This window comes from Cygnus olor, chromosome 26, assembly GCF_009769625.2.
Source record: "Cygnus olor isolate bCygOlo1 chromosome 26, bCygOlo1.pri.v2, whole genome shotgun sequence".
Classification (NCBI taxonomy): Eukaryota; Metazoa; Chordata; class Aves; order Anseriformes; family Anatidae; genus Cygnus; species Cygnus olor.
In genome coordinates this window covers 4,404,098-4,423,868 of record NC_049194.1, presented here as the reverse complement: position 1 = coordinate 4,423,868, position 19,771 = coordinate 4,404,098, and the positions used below count along the sequence as shown (strand labels likewise).

At 66.7% G+C, this 19,771-nt stretch overlaps 3 protein-coding genes across 11 annotated transcripts in view; 1 reads left to right on the top strand and 2 right to left on the bottom strand.

The window, feature by feature from the left end:
* PIP5K1C (phosphatidylinositol-4-phosphate 5-kinase type 1 gamma) overlaps positions 1-353 on the bottom strand; it is a 45,407-nt gene extending 45,054 nt beyond the window's left edge. For 3 of the 6 annotated variants that reach the window (XM_040537284.1, XM_040537285.1, XM_040537286.1), the window contains exon 1: positions 163-353. In XM_040537284.1, the coding sequence (XP_040393218.1) occupies positions 163-268 (106 nt within the window). In that variant the 5' untranslated portion in view covers positions 269-353. The remainder of the gene's footprint in view (positions 1-162) is intronic. The other 3 variants (XM_040537288.1, XM_040537287.1, XM_040537289.1) reach the window with 3 other exon arrangements.
* A 283-nt stretch (positions 354-636) lies between these two features.
* On the top strand, positions 637-12,791 carry TJP3 (tight junction protein 3). Of its 4 annotated transcripts, none has more exons than XM_040537617.1 (21): positions 637-1,106; positions 1,570-1,690; positions 5,503-5,559; positions 5,636-5,760; positions 5,986-6,088; positions 6,323-6,791; positions 7,094-7,197; positions 7,845-8,007; positions 8,097-8,187; positions 8,456-8,520; positions 8,693-8,771; positions 8,902-9,058; positions 9,423-9,531; positions 9,985-10,204; positions 10,478-10,674; positions 10,776-10,871; positions 11,156-11,226; positions 11,357-11,668; positions 11,810-12,034; positions 12,266-12,315; positions 12,433-12,791. In XM_040537617.1, exons 3-21 carry the CDS (start codon positions 5,512-5,514, stop codon positions 12,530-12,532), a joined length of 2,784 nt encoding a protein of 927 aa, XP_040393551.1. In that variant the 5' UTR covers positions 637-1,106; positions 1,570-1,690; positions 5,503-5,511; the 3' UTR covers positions 12,533-12,791. The 4 variants fall into 4 exon arrangements, with proteins under 4 accessions (XP_040393551.1, XP_040393549.1, XP_040393548.1 ...); XM_040537615.1 differs by having other exon boundaries at positions 5,371-5,559; XM_040537614.1 differs by lacking the exons at positions 637-1,106; positions 1,570-1,690 and adding an exon at positions 4,133-4,208 and having other exon boundaries at positions 5,371-5,559.
* A 260-nt stretch (positions 12,792-13,051) lies between these two features.
* Positions 13,052-19,719, bottom strand: APBA3 (amyloid beta precursor protein binding family A member 3). The gene is made up of 10 exons (XM_040537624.1): positions 18,706-19,719; positions 18,312-18,351; positions 17,730-17,875; positions 17,520-17,606; positions 16,801-16,959; positions 16,286-16,465; positions 15,838-16,050; positions 15,188-15,307; positions 14,226-14,366; positions 13,052-14,060 (listed from the first exon to the last, which is right to left on the bottom strand). Exons 1-10 carry the CDS (start codon positions 19,702-19,704, stop codon positions 13,989-13,991), a joined length of 2,157 nt encoding a protein of 718 aa, XP_040393558.1. The 5' UTR covers positions 19,705-19,719; the 3' UTR covers positions 13,052-13,988.
* Positions 19,720-19,771: the final 52 nt, after the last annotated feature.

The following is a 19,771-nucleotide window of genomic DNA, read 5'->3' as shown; positions in this document are numbered from 1 at the left end:
ACGGGGCAGGGAGGCACCACCCGCACCCGGGGAGGTGGGGGGGGGGGGGGGGGCTGGGCTGAACCACTGCGGGCTGGGGGGGGGATGGGGCGGACACGGGACGGGGGGGCCCTGAGGGCTCCGCGCGGGGCCGGCGACCCCCGGCGGGGCAGCGCCCGTTACCTCCTGCCGCGTCCGGGCCCCCCGCGCTGCCCTCCGGGGTGATGGCGCCGGCACCGGCCCCCGCCGCGGCCGAGCCCTCCGCCTCCTCGGGCATCTCCAGCTCCATGGCGGCCGCCGAGGGCGCGGGCAGGGCAGGGCAGGGCAGGCCCGGGGCAGGGCAGGGGCAGGCCGGGCCCGCGCCCCCCTCCGCCGCCGCCGCCGCCGCTCTGCTCCCGGCTCCGGCCGCCGCCGCCGCTGAGCAGCCTGGGAGCGGCGGGGACCATGGACGGGAGGGCGGAGGGGGCGGGGAGGGGGCCAGGGCCCGGCGCACCACAGAGCGGCGGGGACGGAGCGGCCGGCGCCGTGCTGCCCCCTGGGGGCCGGGAGGCACCGCGCGGCCGGGCCCGGCCGTCGCCATGGCAACGGCGGCGGCGGGGGCAGGATCGGGCCCGGGCGGCTCCGTGGGGATGGGGGGGGGAGCACCGAGCACCGAGCACCGGGGGGAGGCCGGGGAGCGGCGTGAGCCTGGCACCGGCCTCGGGTGTCCCCGGGGGAGCCCGCCCGGCTCTCGGGGCGCGCTGCCCTCACCATGGGCGGCCTCGCCGTGCCCCGGGGCTGCTGCGCTGCGAGGGAGGGGAGCGGCGGCGCGGGGAGGCTCCGAGCCGCTCCGGAGAGCAGCACCGGGAGCAGCACCGGGAGCTGCCCCGTCCTCCCCCGGGGAGCTGCGAGCCCGCCGCTGAAGCCCCGCGCCCCGCACCATGGCCCCGGGGTGGCGGCTGGCGGCGGGGGGGTTCCGCAGGAACTGGTCCCCCCCGGGACGCCCGGGAGCGGGGCTCGGAGCTGCCCCAGCACCCCCAGTACAGAGCCCGGGCCGACGCCTGGACCGGGAGCCGCGGCGTGGAGCTGGTCTCTGTGGCTGGGAGCCCCCCGGGAGGCAGGAGCCGGGAGCCCCGGCCGGCAGCGAGGTGGGGGCGGAGGGAAGGGGCCGGGGAGGGAAGGGGGCGGCGGCTCAGGTGGGCAGCGAGGGGCCGCGTTCTCACCCACGGCCCCCCCAGGGCTGGGTGTCCCCGCGGAGCTGCCGTCCCTGGCCCCTCTCGTGGCGCTGGGTGAAGCCGTTCGGTCCCCCAGGGAGAGCCCGGGGAGGGGCTGGGGGCTCAGGGCAGTGTGGGTGGCGTGGAGCAGCCCCCCCCCACCTCCTTGGAGGGGGGCCAGGCCGGGAGGAAGGGCCCCGTGCTCGGGCACTGCCACCCCCAGTGACCCCACGCGTCCTGTGCGTCCTGTCCTTGCCTGGGGCTGGGTGGGGCACGAGTGGACGTGGCTGAGCCACCAGCCCGGGGGGGGGACAGCAGGGACAGCCCCCCTACAGCTCCTGCTGTGCCCGGTGGAGCTGCCCAGGGACCCCTTCCCCCTTCCCTCTCCCTCCTGCAGGCAGCGTCTGGCCCACAAAGGGTTACGCAAGGCACCCGGGAGTGACACCGCTGCCACCAGCCCCAGAGCTCAGCTCCTTCCTGGTCGGATCCAGCCTCCGCTGGGGCTGAGCCACCGCTCGGTGAGTGCTGGGGGACAGGGATGGAACCGAGGGTCACCCCTGCCCGTCAGCCCCGGGAGGGACAGGGGCTGGGGACCCTCCTGGGGTCCTGCCCTGACCACACGGACGGAGCAGGAGGAGAGGCCCCGGGGGTCCCTAGGTGCTGGCGGGGGGACCTGAGCAGGGCGTGGTGCAGAGCCCTTGTTGGGGTGCTGCGGCTGTCACGCCGTGGGCTTGGGGACACGGAGCTGGGACCCTGCCATCAGGCTCTGCGCCATGGGGCTGGAGGACATGCCTCCCTTTCACGTGCCTCCATCCCACCCGTTTACACCCAGCCGGGGCAGCGCTCCCCAGCACCTGTTCGGGGGGGGGGCGGCAGGATCAGCCCACCTGGACGCAGGTGGGGCTGGGTTCGGGGAGGCTCTGGGGGGCTGCCGGCAGGGCGTGGACCCTTCCTGCACAGCCGAGGCCGGACGAGGGACGAACGGTTTGGCAGAACTGGCTGGGACGTGGGGAGCCAGCCCCAGGGGAGGCCGGCCCGGTGTGAGGGGGGTGTGCGGGGCTCCCACGGGGCTCCCACGGGGCTCCCGGTGCATCGGGCTGGTCCACGGTCAGCTCGGCCCAGAAACTGCCTCTCCCGGCGGGGCCATTTCGGGTGCGGGCTGGTTTCTGTTGGAAACCGGCAGAGCCGGCTCCTCTGGCTGCCAGCCTCGGCCTTTGGCTCGGGGCAGGGCCCTCGGGGAGGCCAAGGGCAGGACCGGGGCTGGCCGTCCCCGCAGGCACTGCCTGGTGAGAGGGAGCTGCTGTCCCCGTGCTGTCCCCCCGGCCCCCACCCTGGCCCCACGAAGGCCACGGAGAGCTGCAGGACGCAGGCGTGTGACTGATTCACTGAGTCCCGGTGGTGGGACAGCTGCGTGGGGCTGGCGAGGGGACAGCACAGAGCATGAAGCCGTCACCTGGAGGGGGGGACACTGGCTGTCCCATGGCTGGGGTCTGTTGGGACCTGTGGGCCCTGCCTTGTCACCTGTGGTGTCGGGGGACCCCGTAAGCACCAACCAGCTGATGCTGGTGACACAGCTGGGAGAGGACCTGCCTCTGATCCAGCAGGAAACCTCCCCACCGCCATGGCATGGTCCTATGAGCATGGGGACAGTGCAGGGGGGGGACGGGACCGCGACACCACCGAGCCGGGATCCTGCCTGGCCCCAGCCGGCCCCACAGGCACACACGTCCCTGGGTGTCAAGCGCCAGCAGCTGGGCACCGGGGCCGGTGTCGGTGGCTGGTGAGGCCGGGTGGTGCAGGACACCCTCCCGGACTCTGCCCTGCGCTCTCAGCCCGGCCGGCCAGGTTGTTCCCGGGCCCGGGTGAATGATTACCCCTGCCTGCCGCGCTGCCAGCCGCCCCGCCACGTTTTGGGGCTCCTTTGGTGCAGCTGGGGCTGTGTGCTTGCCCCCGAGCCCACTGCCAGCCCCATCACTGTGGCTCTGGGGACAGGCGCTGCCCACGGGTGTCAGCGCTCGCCTCAGGTGCCCCCGTCCTGCCAGAACTGCCATGTGGTGATTCCCAGCGGGGCCATGGGGTTCCAGCCCTGGGGTGTCAATGCAGGGGGTCCGCGGTGGGGCTCAGGGCAGCCGAGCTGTGATGGGGGCCGGGACAACCCCGCGGCCCCCGGCAGCACCACGGGGGCGTGCGGGTGGCACAGGACGGGGCACACGGGCAGCAGGGCCAGAAATGGCCTTGGCCTATTGGAGCCCTTGGCCTATTGGAGCCCAGGAGATCTGCCAGGGCAGAGCCGTTGGCCACCCGGATCCTGCGCTCCCACCGTGACGGAGCCGAGCTGCCAGCCCAGGGATGGATATCGCCCACCCCGGAGCTGCCGGCCGGGCAGCACTCGGGGAGATCTCCCCTCGCCGAGCTGCCACCATGGGCTGTGCCGAGCTGTGTCCTGTCTGTGCCATGTTGGGGCTGTGCCGTGCCATGCTGTGCTGTGCCGTGCTGTGCCATGCCATGCTGTGCCGTGCCATACTGTGCCGTGCCGTGCTGTGCCATGCTGTGCCATGCTGTGCTGTGCTGTGCCATACTGTACCGTGCCATGCTGTGCCATGCCATGTTGTGCCATGCTGTGCTGTGCCGTGCCGTGCTGTGCCATGCCATGTTGTGCCATGCCGTGCTGTGCCGTGCCATGCTGTGCCATGCCATGTTGTGCCATGCCGTGCTGTGCCGTGCCATACTGTGCCGTGCCGTGCTGTGCCATGCCATGCTGTGCCATGCCATGTTGTGCCGTGCCGTGCTGTGCCATGCCATGCCATACCGTGCCGTGCCGTGCCGTGCCGGCAGGGAACCGAGGCACTGGTTCCCGAGCGCGCTCCGTGCCCGCCCGCCCGGCCCTACCTGGGCACGCCCCGGGGCCGGGTGGGGTGCGGCGGGAGGCGGGCCGGGCCGTACCGTGCCGGGCCGGGCCGTGCCGCAGGTGCAGCGGCGGCCCCCGAGGGCCCCTTGGCGCCTCCCGGGAGGTTCAGCATGGCCGTGCGGTTCCAGGTGCGCTGCCCGCCCGGGCGGGACCGGGAGAGCCCCGGGGAGGTCACCGCGGTGGGCTGGGGGCTGGGCGGCGGGGTCGGCTCCGTCCCACCCGGGTCGGCCCCGTCCCACCCGGCTGCCGGCCGTGGTGAGCTGTGGGGCGGCCGTGGCACCGCGCCGGGCCGCTTGCTGGCCCGGCCTCGTCGCGCCGCGGGACGGCGGTGGGGCCTCTCCATGACTTCCTCGTCACGGATAAAACCACGCGCTCCTATCGCCGGGCGCCGTGCCTCCTGCCCTGCCTGGCACCGGGGGGCTGCGGGGTGCCCTGGGCACGGTGGAGGCAGCGGGAGCCTCGTGCCGCGTCCTGCACCCCAAGCAGGAGGCTCGGGCCGGCTGCGGGGCGGCTGCAGCTGATCCATCACGGCATTGCCTGGCGCTCTCGGTTTGTTTTTCCATATCCAGATGAACCTTGAGATAGAGGCTGTAAAACACAGCTGTGGGAGCCACCGCCCCGTGCCCGGTTCTGCGGCTTTGTTTCTGGGGATTTTCCCTGCATGGTGCGCGGATCCTGCGTCTCTTTGGGGCACTGGGAGCTGCTGGAGGGGATCCTGATCCCGTGCCCTGTGCAGGGCAGCGTTTCAGCTGGGATGAACGTCCCAATGAGGCTTGTCTGTCAGAAACTCTTGGATTTGGGGAAAACCTGGAAAAAAACAAAGGGTGAAGGCAGGACACTGGTGCTCCTGAAGTGGTCAGCAGAGCCTTCAGCCCTGTGGTCATGCTGAGGGGCAGTTGGGAGGGCACAGGAGCACCATCCGAAGCAGCAACCAGGGTCTGCCAGCTCCCAGGGCAGGGAGGGGAGCAGGACCACCAGGAGTGGTGGCTCCAGCTATGGGGAAGGGTCCCCAGCCCGTTTGCTCTGCCTAAAACCTCTCCTTCCGTGGCCACATGTCCAAGGGGACAGAGACGGATGTCCCCAGCACTCACTGGAGGGGGGTTCACTCCGCACAGAGCCAGCTCTGGGTTTTGGGCACGCTCCTGCACAGGGAGTGTCACAGCCACCAGTCCCAGTGCCCTGGGTGGGTGCCTGGGCACCGCGGGGGGCTCTGTGCCCCTGCGCCCTCGTGGTCCCCATTGCCTGCGGCTCAGCTGATGCTGAAAGCGCTCGCCTCACCTCTGTTTGCAGCCCAAAGCGGGACTCGGGAAGGGGCCGGCGGCTGCGAAGAGGAACCGGAGCCGATCCGCGCCCCCGGCCCCCGGGCTGGAGCCGAGGCACCGGTCAGCCTCAGCGCTTGCCCTCCCTCGCTTGCGTTGGCAGGTGGCCGCCATGGAGGAGATGGTGATCTGGGAGCAGCACACCGTGACGCTGAGCAAGGTGAGCGTGGCCGGGGTGGCCGCGGGACGGTGGCACGGGGTCAGGGTCTGATCCCCTCTCTGCTCATCCCCGCTAGGACCCTCAACGGGGCTTCGGTTTTGCCGTTTCGGGAGGCCGGGACCGTCCCAACAAGGTGACCGGGGACACCGCGGTGGTTGTTTCAGATGTGGTTGCTGGGGGACCAGCGTTCGGCCAGCTCCAGTGAGTTTGCAGGGATGTGGGGACACAGGGCGTCCTCGCTGCCAGCGGGGACGGGGAGGGCAGTGAATTGCTCCTGCTCAGACAGGGCCAGCGCATTGCCACCTTGCCCTGGTGTGCTGCGCAGATGGGGTCCCCCTGGGGCAAAGCTGCCCTTGCTGCCCTGCCAAACCCCCCCGGGCTGGGGGCTGCACCTGGGGCAGAGCCATGGCTGCGTTCCCTTTGCAGGAGGAAGGATCAGATTGTGATGGTCAACGGCCTTTCCATGGAAAACGCCTCGTCCTCCTTCGCCATCCAGACACTTAAGACCTGCGGCAAGATCGCCAACATTGTGAGTGTGCTCCGCAGTGGGACCGCTCCATGCCTGTCCCCACCTTGTTGTAGCTGTGTGTGGGGTGGGTGGTGGTGCTGGGCAAAGCCCTGCTCCTCTTGCAGCGGCTGCAGCACTGTGCTCTGCTCCCCCGGGGTGCCCAGGGTTCCTCTTCTGGGCTGGGACATTGCTGTAGGAACATGGGGCAGAGAGAGCCTCATTCACCATCCCTTCCTTCTCTGTTTCTGCCTGCAGACACTGAAAAGACAGAAGAAAATTCACCTTCCCGTGAGCAAGAGTGGCCCTGGGTCCCCTGCTGTGCACCGGCGCTACGACTCGGATGAGGACTACGGGTCGCGTGGTGCGGATCTGGCCCTGCGCAGCACCCGCCGGCACCGCTCCCGCGATGACCTGGACCACAGCCGGGGCTATGACGGGGACTCGTCCAGTGAGAGGAGCTCCGGTCACCACCGGGACGACCGCCGCCAGCACAAGTCGGTGTCCCGCAGCCGGCGACGAAGCCAGGACAGCAGCCACTGGAGGCAGAGCCCCGACAGTGGCTCGGATCGCAGGGGCTACAGCCGGCGCCGCTCCGCCAATGGCTTCGGCCACGAAGGGGACACCAACGGGCTGGCCCTGGTGTCGGGGTTCAAGCGGCTGCCGCACCAGGATGTGCTGATGAAGCCCATCACATCGGTCCTGGTGAAGAAGAAGGAGAATGAAGGTAGGGCCTTCCTGACTCCTCCGTCCCTGGGTCATCACCTGAGCAGTGGCCACGTGCCCCTGGGGAGGAGATGGCTGCAGGGCTGGTGCCATGGTCTGGCACACAGCGAGGGGCAATGTGCGTCGTGCTGGGGGCACTGAGCCCGCCTGGCCTCCGCCCAAGGGGTGGCAGAGCTCAGCTCTGGGGCTTGCAGATGCCCAGTGGGAGCTGGGGTGGGCTTGTGGGGACGGTGGCAAGAGAAGACCCCGGCGGGTCCTGCTTCTGCCCGGCTCCAGTGCTGTCATGGGCTCTCTGTGGTGCAGAGTACGGCCTGAAGCTGGGAAGTCAGCTCTTCATCAAGCACATCGTGGAGAGCGGGCTGGCGGCGAAGGGCAGCTCCTTGCAGGAGGGAGACCTGATCCTGAAGGTACGGGGTCCCAAGGGGAACACAGCACTTGCTGAGGGATTTGTTTCCCCTGGTTTGGGTGTCCTGGCTCTGAGTAGTGTCTCCGCAGGGGACAAGGTGAGGGCATGCTTCTCTTGGCCAGCTGCGGACAGCTCCTGGGCTGGAAGCAGCTCCACCTGGTGCCCGCATCCTGCCCCAGTTGTTCCCTAGGACCAGGCCCCCAGGATGCTGACGTTTTTTGGTTAAAGCAGTGGGGTTCAGCTGGGGAAGGCGGCTCATCCTGCTGCCACAGTGGGATCGCTAGCCTCCTCCTGTCCCCGTGGCACTGGTCCCGTGCTGCATGTGGGTGTCCCTGCTGGGAGAGCAGCCAGCAAGCAGCTCAGGTGTTCAGGGCGTGCCAGGTGAAATGGTGCTTAAGGAATTTGGGGAGGATAGAACAGAGGGATGGAGGTGCTTTGTTTGCGCACACAGGCCAGGCAAACCAGTGGCCACTGGGAACCAGAGCCAAAGTGACTCTGGAGCAAACAAAAGCTGGGGCTGGGGCCAGCAGGGATGGGAAGGGACCTGGGAATGCGGTGGTGGGAGTGTCCCCATAACAAGTGGGGTTTTCCTGGGAACAGCTTTCCCAGGAGTGAGTGCACCGAGGCCTTCTTGCTCTGCCCCTCCAGATCAATGGGGTGGCCAGTGAGGACATGTCCCTGGCCGACACGCAGCAGCTCATTGAGCGGACGGAGGGGACCCTGACCCTGCTCATCCTCCGGGACCACCGGCAGTTCCTGGTCAACATCCCTGACATGGAAGACATCCAGAGTGACAGCTCCCGGATGGACGGTAAGGGGACAGAGCGACAGCACCAGGGTCCCAATGCTCAGTGTGAGGACTGGATGGTCACCAATGTGTCTCCCCTTCGGTTGCTGCAGATATCTCTGACATTGAGTCTGACCTGTCCCATCCACCATCACCCCAGACCTCCCCACGACTTCCAGCTGCTGCCAGGATGAATTCACCACCGTAAGCCCTGCCATGTCCCTGTCCCTGCGTACCCATGAGCCCCTCTTTGCCCCACTGACCACCAGACCCCCCATGCTCTCTGCCCATCTGGAGTGGCTTTTTCTCCTCCGTCCTGGAGCCAGCTCACCATGAAGGTGGCGCTGCATTTTGGTCCCCAGCTTGCCCCGCTGTCCCTGCTGCCTGCTTGGCACTGCAGGCTCTGCCTGCCTGTGCTGATCCAGCCCCCACCTCCATGGCCACCCTAAATGCTGCCCTGACTCTGTTCCAGAGAGAGGAGACGAGCGAGCAAGAACGCCGCAACTGACACGAACACACACGATGCTCTGGGTCATGGTGGGTGAGCTCGGGTCAGGCTGGGGGGAGCCGAGGGCACTGAGCGGGCTCTGGGCTCCCGCATCTCCCCACTCTCCAAGCCCACCTGGCAGAGCCGTGCCAGATCTCCCCGTGCCTCGGTGGCAGCGGCACAGCCACCGCCACCCCCTGGACGTGTCCTCCTTCCCTGCAGATGTGCTGGAAACTGTGGAGGGGGACGGCCGCCACAGCCCCCGCACCAGCCCCGCTGCTCAAGCCACCTGCAAGGACGGGTGCGTCTCTGCAAGGGCTGGTGGGGAAGGGCTGGGCAGATGGGAGCTGTGCCGGGGCAGGGTTGGGGTCTCGGAATCAGTGACCACCGGCGTGTCACTGCCGGGCTCACTGCAGCCTCCCCCGTGGCAGGTATAGCCCCGACTCCAGGCTCGTGCAGTTTGTGAAGGCCAAGAGCGTGGGGCTGCGGCTGGCTGGCGGCAACGACGTGGGCATCTTCGTGTCGGGCGTGCAGGAGGGGAGCCCGGCCGACAGCCAGGGCATCCAGGAAGGGGACCAGATCCTGCAGGTACCCGGGACCAGGAGCACCACTGAATGCTGGGACTGGCCGTGTCCCTCTCGGGTCCAGTACCCCCCATGTGGTTTGGATTTCTCCTGCTGGGCTTTGTTTCGGGGCAGCACTGGTGCCCACAGCCGTGAGGCCGGGTCTACAGGCACTGCCTGAGGGGACAGTCCTGTCCCCAGCACTGTGCTAGCACCCATCAGGGTGCAGGTGCCACCCAGAGGGGCTGTCCCCAGGGTCACCCAGGGGTTGTGGCAGGGACCAGTTCCCTCTCCCACCCTGCCCTGGGCACTGGTGTCCCCAAGACCCTGCTGGAACCCGATCCCTCTGTCCTACCGGTGGGTCGCGTCTGAGCGTTTTTCCACGGCAGGTGAACGACACCAGTTTCCAGAACCTGACCCGCGAGGAGGCCGTACAGTATCTCTTGAACCTGCCGCCGGGTGAGGAAATCACGCTGCGGATCCAGAGCAAGCAGGACAGTGAGTGACAGCTGGTGTCATCCCGGGCTTGTCTCTCTCCATCCTCTGTCTTCTCTGAGCAAGCATCAGAGCTGCTCAACACCCTGTGGCTCTTTCTGCCCCACAGGATGGTCCTTTTTCCCCACACCCTTCTCCTCCGAGAGGTGATGGGAGGGGACTGGGCCATTCTGGTGTGCAGTTTGTGCCTTGGCATCCAGGAGCATGGGGCTTTCTGGCACTGTGGCTCAGCCCAGAGAGGCCAGTGTGTGCTGGGGGTCGGGTCCTGCTGTCCCCAGCATGCCCAAGAGCACCACATGTAGATAGGGCGTCCTCACTGCCCTCTTTGGCATCAAGGGCTGCTGTGGAGGATCCCGGCCAGCCCAGCTTGTACCTAAATCCCTCCAGCACCTTCCTGTACCCCTAATTCCTCCTCAACCACCTCTTCCCTGATGGTCCCTTTCACCCGGGCTCCAGTTTACAGAAAGATGATCTCATCCAACGTGGGTGACTCGTTCTACATCCGGACGCATTTTGACTACGAGAAGGACACGCCGTCAGGGCTCAGCTTTGCCCGTGGGGACATCTTCCACGTGCTGGACACCATGTACCGGGGCAAGCTGGGGAGCTGGCTGGCCGTGCGCATGGGCAGGGACCTGCAGGAGCAGGACAAGGGCATCATCCCCAACCAGAGCAGGTAGGGACAGAGCCAGAAATGGGCCTAGGGTGAGCAGGGGGCAGGGGACGAGGGGGATGTGGATGGTGGCCCCAGTAAGAGGCAGGGCAAGGGCAGATGGAGTGGTGGTGGGAAGCACTAGCTGGTGAAAAACCTTCTTGGCGCCCAGGGCAGGTTGGGGTGGTTGATGCTCTGCTTGTCTGAGGTCCTGGAGGGAAGGGGCCTCCACAGCCCCATCCAGCCAGGCTACCGAGTAAATCCAGTCTCAAAATTCTGAGCCCTTTCCCCTCCCAGGGCCGAGCAGATCGCCAGCCTGGAGTCAGTGCTGAAAGCCTCGTCTGGCACCAACCCCTCGGGGGCACGGGCCGAGTTCTGGAAGCTACGAGGCCTGCGGGGAGCCAAGAAAATGCTGCGGAAGAGCCGGGAGGATCTGTCTGCCCTCACGAAGCAGGGCCACTACCCCCCGTACGAGAAGGTGGTTCTGAAGGAAGGTGGGCACAGCACTGCGTCAGCCAGACCCCGCCGGGGGTCATCAGACCTGGGGCTGCCCTTGCTCCCAGCCTCCCTGAGCTGGTCTGTGTTCTTCCCACAGCCAGCTTCAAGCGGCCGGTGGTGATCCTGGGCCCCATCGCGGACATTGCCATGCAGAAGCTGAGCACGGAGCTGCCTGCGCTGTTTGAGATTGCCCGTGAGTGCCCTCCACACCGGGGTGAATTGTGCTCAGCAGCTGGACCCTCGGTGCTGGCGGCTGTGGGAGCTCTTTACTGACGGTTCAGATCCTGCCTCATTGCCCCCTTGTGACACCCCAGCTCCCTCCTGGACTCAAGCACCCTCTCCCCACGCATCGTGGGGCAAGCTAGCTCCAGACATCCCCCTTGGAGGGTCAGAGCCCCACGGCCAGACCCTGCCTGGGACTACAGGGGACGTCACATCTGCCCCAGCTGCTCTCACGCCCTTCTCCTTGTCCTGCAGCAAGCGTGCCCCGAGACGGGACATCATCCAAGGTCATCAAGTTGGACTCGGTGCGGCAAATCGCAGAAAAGGTGAGAGCCTGGGGGATCTTCCCCATGTCCTGGGGGCTGGGTGGGCCAGGGCCTGACAGGGGGAGCCCTCAGGGAGCCCCCTGCCTCCAGCACCGTCCCCAGTGGGCTGAGTGCTGGTGCCCTGCCCCAGGACAAGCATGCTCTGCTGGACATCACACCCTTGGCTGTGGAGCGCCTCAACTACGTGCAGTACTACCCCGTGGTGGTGTTTTGTGAGCCTGAGAGCCGGCAGGGCATCAAGGCCATGCGCCAGTGGCTGGCGCCCGAATCCAGGAAGAGCTCCCGACGCCTCTATGCCCAGGCCACCAAGATGAAGAAGTACTGCAGCCACCTCTTCACTGCCACCATCAGCCTCAGCGGCAGCGGCAATGCCTGGTACGAGCAGATCAAGGACATCATCAGGACACAGCAGAGCCAGCCTGTTTGGACGGCAGCAGAGCAGGTATGGGGCAGGGGGTCCCTTGGGGCAAGACTCAGCCTTGCAGGGGGGCAGGCAGATGGGTAATGGTGCCAGGACCGTGTGGGGCTGTGTCCGTCCTCTCCATGCCCAGGGTCCCAGGTCTCCTTCATCCCCTCCCCACAGGTGGACGTGGCTCTGGAGGACAGCCTGGACCTGCTGAACCCATCAAGCAGGGCGGCCTCGGGCTACCTGACCTGTGACAGTCACGCCAACAGCGACTACGATGACACGGATGGCGAGGCGGGTGCCTACACCGACGGCGAGGCAGAGGACGCCTACGATCAGCCCGCGCTGGCCCGCTCCTCTGAGCCGGCACAGACGTACCCGAGCCATGGCCTGAGCGAGCAGGTGGGCGCCCCACACCTGTAGCAGGGGCTGGTGGGGCAGGGGGGGCCCAGAACCCACCTGTGGGGGTGAATTCCTATCTTCCTGTGGTACTGGTGGGAGAAGGGCTATCACCTCCAGCTCTGCAGGGTCCTTGGTGCCTTGGAACGTTTTCATATGGGGAAACACAGCCCAGCCCCAGGCTGGGCACAAATCATGCCTGGCCACCTCTGATGCCCGTCTCTTTTTACACAGGTGACAGAGCAGCACCCGCAGGGACAGTGGACGCAGCACAGCAGCATCAGGTACCCCACGCCCCGGGGGGGGATTGGTGCCAGCTCTGCGCAGCCTGGTCCTGCACGGCGGTGACTGTCTCTGCTGACCACGTCGCAGAGGCATCACCACAGCCCCTCGTCCCCCAGGGAATACGAGCATGACGCTGTGAGGAAGAGATTCACACGAGCCAGAGATGACTCGGACCAGGACGAAGGCTACGAGTGGGGCCCCGCTACGGACGTGTAGTGGGGCAGGCTCAGCGCCTGCCCGGGACCCCTCCACGCTTCCAGGCCAGCCTCCGCCCTGCTGGGCAGCCGGGCCCCTTGGGCCAGCCCTGCCACAGCCCCATGCCACCAGGGCCGGGTGACAGCCCCAGCAGTGCCACGCAGCATCCCACAGCTGGGCCAGGTGCGCCTGCGCCCGTCGCCAGCCACCACCACCAAGTGCCTCCTTCCCCCTTTCATCCACAGCCTCTGCAGCTGAAATAAAGGGGACGTTTTGAGTAGGACGGGCTGTTTCCGTGTGTACTGCGTGGCAGCAGGCAGGGGAGGTGTACAGCAGGGCAGCCTTGCTGGGATCCGCACACCTCTGTGGGCAGGGCCCCCTGCCTGCCCTGATCCCTGTCCCCAGTGGGCACTGGTGCAGGACCAGCCTGGGGGCAGTGGGCTCGGACCGACGTCTGGCACCGCAGCGGGCTCGAGGCTGCATCCCCCAGCCTGAGCTTCCTCCACTGCAGCCCAGCCACGGCTCCTGAAACACAGCCTCCAACATTCCCCCAAACTTTTATTTTTACACCAACCAAGCACACAGGCAAAGTCACCTCAGGCTGCCTCAGCCGAAGGATCCCAGCTACCCCTTTGTGAATGACACGTTCCCCACAGAGCACTCAGCTGCAGGCTGGTCCTTGGGGCTCATGTCCCCATGCTCCCTGGGACGTAGCCGTGCCATGTTCCCTTTTGCTGCACTGGGGAGCAGCCCCGAGGGCTGGCACCCAGCTGTGCATGCAGAGCAGTTAAAGGCAGCACTGGGGAGGCAGAGGTAGTTTCCCAGCTTGGTGCAACGGGTCTAACAGGGAGGTTGTTTGCACCCCACCAGGCCCCTGGCAAAGCCCGGGAGGGGCAGTGGGTGCTGAGGGTGCTGCTGCCCTTAAGGCTGAGCCTGGGAGCTGCCGGCTCTCCCTTGGGTACCGGTGTGCGCCCACACCCGGGTGTGCAGGGGCAGCGCCGCTCGGGGCTGTGCTATGACAGGCCCCCGAGCTGTGCTCAAGTTCCATCCCCAGCTAGCGAAAGGCACCAGTGGCAAGTGTAAGAGCACGATCTGCGGTGACTGGAGGGGGCGGCCTTTCACAGCGGGTCCCTTCTCCCCTGCCAGCACCAAGCCAAGGCGAGGGACCCCGAGGAGCAGGGGGATGGCGCTGTGCAGGCACTGTGAAGCAGGGAGGGGTGAACAGAGGCAGAGAGGGAGTCACGGGCCTGAACTGTGCACCACAGGCCCTAACACTGCTCAAGCTGGGCATCGGCCCCCCGTCTCCCACTGTGTCCTGAGTAAAACCAAAGAGGTGCAGGATTAGGCCCTGCTGGGGGCCAGAGGGTTCCGATGAGGGTCCTGGGGCAGGAGGCAGAGCCTGTCCCACCCTGGAGGCCCCGGGCTCACTCCTGCCTGGCCCCGGGCACGTGCAGCGACAGCCGGGCACGGCCAGCGCTCAGAGGAACACGGGCTGCTCCTGCCCCGTCAGTAAGCGGTACGTGGAGGCCGGCATGGTCTTGATGTGGACCTAGGCAGAGACACGCAGATCAGCTGGGAGATGCCAGCCCCAGGCGGGAGGCTGCTGGGGCAAAGCCCCGAGCCCAGCCCACAGCGTCTGCAGGGAGCAGAGGGGCAGTCACAGCCCCCCTCAGCACAAGGACCTCGGTGGTCACCCAGCCGGGGTCTGCCTTACCTCGCTGACGGCCTGCGTGAGGATCTGGATGATCTTCTCGTGCGGCGTGGCCACCACGCTCTGCCCGTTGATCTCGATGATGCGGTGCCCCACACGGATGCCACCTTTCTCTGCGATGCCCCCGCGCATCAGGCTGCAGATCTGGGGAGCAGGGAGTGCTGGTGAGATCAGAGCTGTGCTTGTACCCCGGGGCCGTGCACCATGACCGCCCCAAATCCCCTCCTCCAGCAACAGCTCTGCGCTTGGTGCTGTCTCCTCCAGCCCAAGGGCCTGCAAACGAGCACAGGGATGGCCCCTGGCACTGCTGTGGTGGGATTCGGGCTGAGCTGCATGGCAAGAACACTCCACAGGCTTTTGGCCCCCTGGCCTGCACAGAGCTCCTCTCCCCACATCCACGCCTTGAACCCTCATGCTCCTGTCCCTGGCTGCAGAGCCAGAGCTTCTCCCTGAGGCAGCAGCTCCTGTGTGCTGGCAGGGTGACCATGTCTCAATATGAGCAGGAGCATGAGCTGGTGGGAAATGCAACCACGCCTCTGCTGCCCACCCACCCCATCCTCTCCTGCTGATCCTGGAAACGCTCCTCTCTGCCTTTCCGGGGCGTTTCAAACCCAGCCACTGTGGAGCTCAGAGCAGGGAGTGGCCATGGCACTGGGGATGGTGACAAATGTCACAAAGGACACGTCAAGGTAGTCAGGAAGAAACCACCACCCCCAAAGCAAACAGCTAAGGAGCGCCAAGGAGACAAACCCAAACAGCAGCGCTGCAGGAGAGCTACGAGGAGCCTTTCACCACGGCACTGCAGAGACCCTTGAAACCTCAGCCCCAGCAGAGGCAGGGAGCATTGGTGCTGCGTGCTCGTCCACACAGACACAGCCAGAGCCACGCGTCCCTCTGCCAGATGGGCAGCAGAAGCCCTCGGCTGACCCTGGCCTGGCTCGGCTGCTGTCCCTGCCAGCACTCACCACACCATTCTCAACACAGAAGCCCAGCTGGTACTTGGAGTCGGGGCGCCGGATGACAGCCGTGGTGACGGGGGGACAGTGCACTATGTTCAGTGTCACCTCCGTCTGGTGCTTTAGCTCCTGGAAGATGGAATGGGGATGTGTCAGACTTCAGAAAGCCACTTGGAGGGGCTGAGAGGGGTGACACAGCCATGTTGCTTATGGGGTGCTGAGGATTAGCACCCTGTTTTCAACGGGGAAACTGAGGCACGCACAAGAATACTGCCATGCTCAAATTCAGGGAGAGGAACTTACAAATCCAGACCAAGACACCCCACTCTGTCCCTGAGACCACGCTGCTTTCAGCTCAGGAGGCTGAAGGTGCAACAGGATCCCCCCAGGATATTTGGCCACATCCCCACAAAGCCCACCTTCCTCACCCACCCACCTCCCCGGGGCACAGCCCTGCCCACGCCCTGCTGCGGGTTCAGCCCCCAGCTTTGTCACCGCCTTGTCACACCTCTGCCTGCCGAGCATGCTCCTACCACCCATCCATCCCCTTCCTGGGAGCATTTGGGGGGACCCCAGTATCAGACACCACGGACGCATTCAGGCCGGTCCCCGGCCCTGCCCTGGCAGCGGGAGCACCCCTGGGCCCAGCCCCGGCTCACCCGGATGATGCTCTGGCAGGTGGTGAGGGGCAGCCCCACCAGGCTCGTCCCGTTGACGGACATGAGGCGGTCCCCGATGCTCAGCTCGCCCGAGCGCTCCGCAGGGCCCCCATGCATGAGGTTGGCGACAACCACCGTGGGCAGGATGGAGCCCCAGCCCGACTCCACGATGGCGATGCCCAGGATCTCCCCCTTCTGCTTCCGGATGCAGACCTGTGGGGTTGGACACGGGGTGGTCGTGGTCAGGAGAAGAGGGATGCTGGGTCATGGGGCATGTGTCACGGCCCCAGCACGGGGGTCCTGGGCTCAAAGCGAGCTGCGAGGGAGCCCAGTTCTGCAGGGAGCACCTCGGCTGCTCAGGGAGCCACGGTGAGGTGCCACAGAGAGGTGCCAGCAGGCACCGTGCTGATACCCCACGCTGTCTTCACCCCTCCAAAGCAGCTCTTACGTCCTTGCAGTTCTCCTGCCGGGAGAAATGGGTCAGCTCTGCATTGTACTGCTCCTGGTCCTCAAGGGCACGGCTGTACTGGCGAGGGCTCAGCTCACTCGGGTCGATGCTGTTGGCCTCCAGGAAGCGCTGGTAAGCCACACCAAATGCCTGCCCGATGGCCTGAGCGATGATCTGGGCCTGGGGATAGAGAGGGATCATTCGTGGCCACAGCTCAGGGCCACGGCCTCATGCCAAACTGGACCCAGCAGCTGCCAGCACCGTTCTGCCCAGCGCAGCCGAGGCTTGGGAGCTGCAGAGCATCCTGGCTCCTGCCCTGCACCTTCATGGTGCCAATCCCATTCTTTTCTCACTGGGACCCTCTACATGGGAGGGGTGCCCAAGCTCCCTCCTCCTCTCTCTGACTGCATCAGAAGCCCCCAGTGCAGAGACACCAAGCACCCGGTCACTACAGCAGGATGGGGACCAGGACCCCAACACCACCCTGCCCTCCCGAGGGTCTCGCTTCCACTCACATCAGCCGAGTGGAAGACGTGGCAGATCATCTTGTAGAGCCGCTTCTCCTCCGCCGCCTCCGCTCGCCGAGGCAGCTTGCGGCGTGCCATGAGCACCACAAGGGAGCCGATGTCGGCAATGTAGGAGATGGTCTGCAGGGAGTGATCCATCATGGCCTCCTGGCAAGGGCGACACAGCAGAGACCTTCAGCCCTCCCCTCCGGGCAGCCCACGGGCCAGCCAGGCACCGCTCCATGTCAGAAGGATTTGGGCGAGGTCTGGTTCAAACCCCACACTGCTGAAATGTGGCTCAAGCGCCTGGGAGAAATCATGTATTTGCTAAAAGCTACGGACAGTTCCTTCAATCGAGGACTCGTTTGTGTCTCCAGGTGTAGTCAGGGGACAACACAGCTCTGTGGCCTCTTACTATAAAGCAGAAAATAATCCTACAGCAAAGAGCTGCAAAAACTTTAAGACCAGCTCCCCTGGAGCTCAGTTTGCTCCCCCGAGGCTTAGTTTGCATGAGAAGCCTCGTGCAGCCAGGCAGCCAGCCGAGGGACGCACGGCACGCGCGTGTGGGATGGCTGTGGAGTGACACGTCTCCTCCCAGCTGCACGGCCTTGCCCGTGGGCCATCCCTGCGCATGACCCCACCAGCGTGGGCAGGCAGAAGAGATCCCAAGGCGGATGGGAAGGTCTCAGCAGCCCCAGGGCCACATGGGCATTCCCGTTTCTTCTCACCTGTGTGTCAGCCGTGAGCACCTTGATCCTCTGCGTGGAGACAAACAGATCCACCTCCGTCATGGGTTGGGACTCCCCCTCTGGTGCCTGCAAAGTGCCCCAGTGAGGTCCCTGCCGGGTCCCTGCCCTACAGCTGGGGTCCCCCTGTGCACAGCCCTGGCCTGAGCATTGCCCTGCACCCACGAGAGGCCAGGCTGTGCCCCCACACACCTTGATCCTGTCCACAGCCTCCTGCGCCTGCGCCATGCGGACGCTGGTGGGGGGGTTCCTCTCGGAGACCAGCTGCGTGGAGCCCAGGTACTTTGCCCCAAAAATCACACCATCCAGCAGATCCTCTGGGTCGCAGGGGCCTGGAACTGAGATATTGGGAGGGATAAAGCAGGGGCTGATTCCCTCCTGACTCTGAAGGCTGGGGGCTGCCAGCTGCCACCGTATGTTTGCTGTGCTCCTACATGTGGCGAAGCGGCTCAGCGCCTGGGGGATGGGCTCCTGGCATCACACGGGGACCAACGCTGACCCCAGGGCTGCCTCCTCCTTCACTGGGCACCACCCCAGATCCCTGAAGCACCCCATTCACACAGCAAAAGGTGAGCTGTGAGCAAACCAGCCACCCGAAGTCTGCAGCCATATTCTCCAAAACGTGGCAACAACGCCTCTGCCCAAGGGGCCCCTTCTCCTGGGCACAGAGCCGAGCACTCCTTCCCCAGCTGGGACCCCCGGCCACCCCCGTGTTCATGTCAGTGCAGAAGGCGATGGCTCAGGACTCCTGGTTCAAGCAGAGCTGCTACTCACCCTCTTTGAAGGCTGGACAGGAGGAAGGGGATTCCTTGTTCTGCAAAGCAACAAGAGGGTGGGTGAGACCCTGACTGGGAGCCTGGGGAGCACCAGGAGAGCATGGGCACAAGGTGCTGGGGCTGAGGGGCCTGTTCAGACCCACCGGCTTCCTCCCCAGGGCGTGCATGCCTCAGGCAGGTGTGAACGTCCTGCACATTCAGGACAGCAGGAGCCAGAGCCGATACTGAGGGTCTTGTCTGGGCACCCCAGCAACGCAAGGCCCTGTAAGCCCCAGGGAAAAGCCCTCCCTTGCTCCCCTCTGCCCCCTCCCAAAACCCCACAAGGAGGCAGAGCCTAGGGGAACATCCTGGCTTGCTGCCATGCCACCGAGGCCTGTGGGCCATGCACTCACAGTCACATTGCCTTGGGGCAGCTGCTCTTTCTCCGGGGCCGCAGCAGGAGACAGGGCCACCCAGACCGGCTCTGGCGAACTGTCCCGGTTGCCCTCGCAGGTGGGGTCAACCTCGCTGAGCCCCTCTCCGTAAAACCAGCCGCCAGAAGGCCCTTCCTCCGAGGCGCCCGGCCCTCCAGGCTCAGCCACAGCCGCCGGTTCCTCTGGAGCCTGCAGCATCTCCAGGTTGGTCCCGGCCAGGACGTCAGAGCGGGCCAGGGGCGTCTCGGCTCCAGCCTCGGGCAAGCCCCCCTCGTAGCACAGGAGGCTCAGCAAGTCCTCCCGGTCAGCCTCGGCAAAAAGCAGGCCGTGGCAGGGCCGGGAGCAGGCCGAGTGCTGGGAGCAGCAGGGCCGCGTCGCCAGGCCCCTGCCCGTGGCCACGTGCAGCGGGCAGGGCCGGCACCTGCCCCGGCACCCTCCGGAGCCCTGCGGGGCCCACTCGCCCGCTGGTGGGGCCATGCCAGCGCTCGAGGCCAGCGGCGGGTCCGGGGGGTCGCAGAGGCTGGGGCTGAGGGTCTCGAGCTGCGCCAGCAGGCCCCGGATCTCCGCAGGCTCGTCCTCCGCGTCCTCGGGCGCTTCGTCCAGCTCCATGTCACCGCTGCTGGGGGCGCGGGGCGGCCCCGCTCCCCGGGGGGCGCTCCCCACGCTCGCCTCCCAGCCCGAGGGGCCCCGCGGGTCGTCCTCCGCCTCCTCTTCCACGGCTCGTCCCGAGGCCCGGCAGCGCCCGCTCCGCCCGTCCCCGCCTCGCCCGGGGCCCGGGGCTGCCGCACCCCTCCGCCGACCCCCGGCGGTGCCGCTGCAGGGGGACCCCCGGGGCCGCCCCTCGGCCACGCCGGGCCCCGGGGCTCCGGGCTGCCCCGCGGGCCCTTCCTCCGTGTCCATGGCCGGCGGCTCGGGGGCCTCGGCGGGGCCGGGATCGGGGGCCGAGGGCGCAGCCTGGAAATCCATGCTGCTCTCCATGGCGGCGCGGGGGGGGGGGGGGGGCTCGGCCTGGCGGGGGCCGGGGGAGGGGGGCACAGGGGGGCCG

Bases quoted from the DNA above. Each gene is read 5' to 3' on its own strand.
- APBA3 (XM_040537624.1), bottom strand. From the start codon at position 19,704: ATGGAGAGCAGCATGGATTTCCAGGCTGCGCCCTCGGCCCCCGATCCC. The intron at 18,352-18,705 runs GTGAGTGCATGG...GTTGCTTTGCAG, and splicing joins TGCCCCAAGGCAATGTGACT to AACAAGGAATCCCCTTCCTC. The intron at 16,051-16,285 runs GTAAGAGCTGCT...CCAACCCCACAG, and splicing joins GGCAGGAGAACTGCAAGGAC to GTCTGCATCCGGAAGCAGAA.
- TJP3 (XM_040537614.1), top strand. The intron at 11,669-11,809 runs GTATGGGGCAGG...CCCTCCCCACAG, and splicing joins TTTGGACGGCAGCAGAGCAG to GTGGACGTGGCTCTGGAGGA. The intron at 12,035-12,265 runs GTGGGCGCCCCA...CTTTTTACACAG, and splicing joins GCCATGGCCTGAGCGAGCAG to GTGACAGAGCAGCACCCGCA.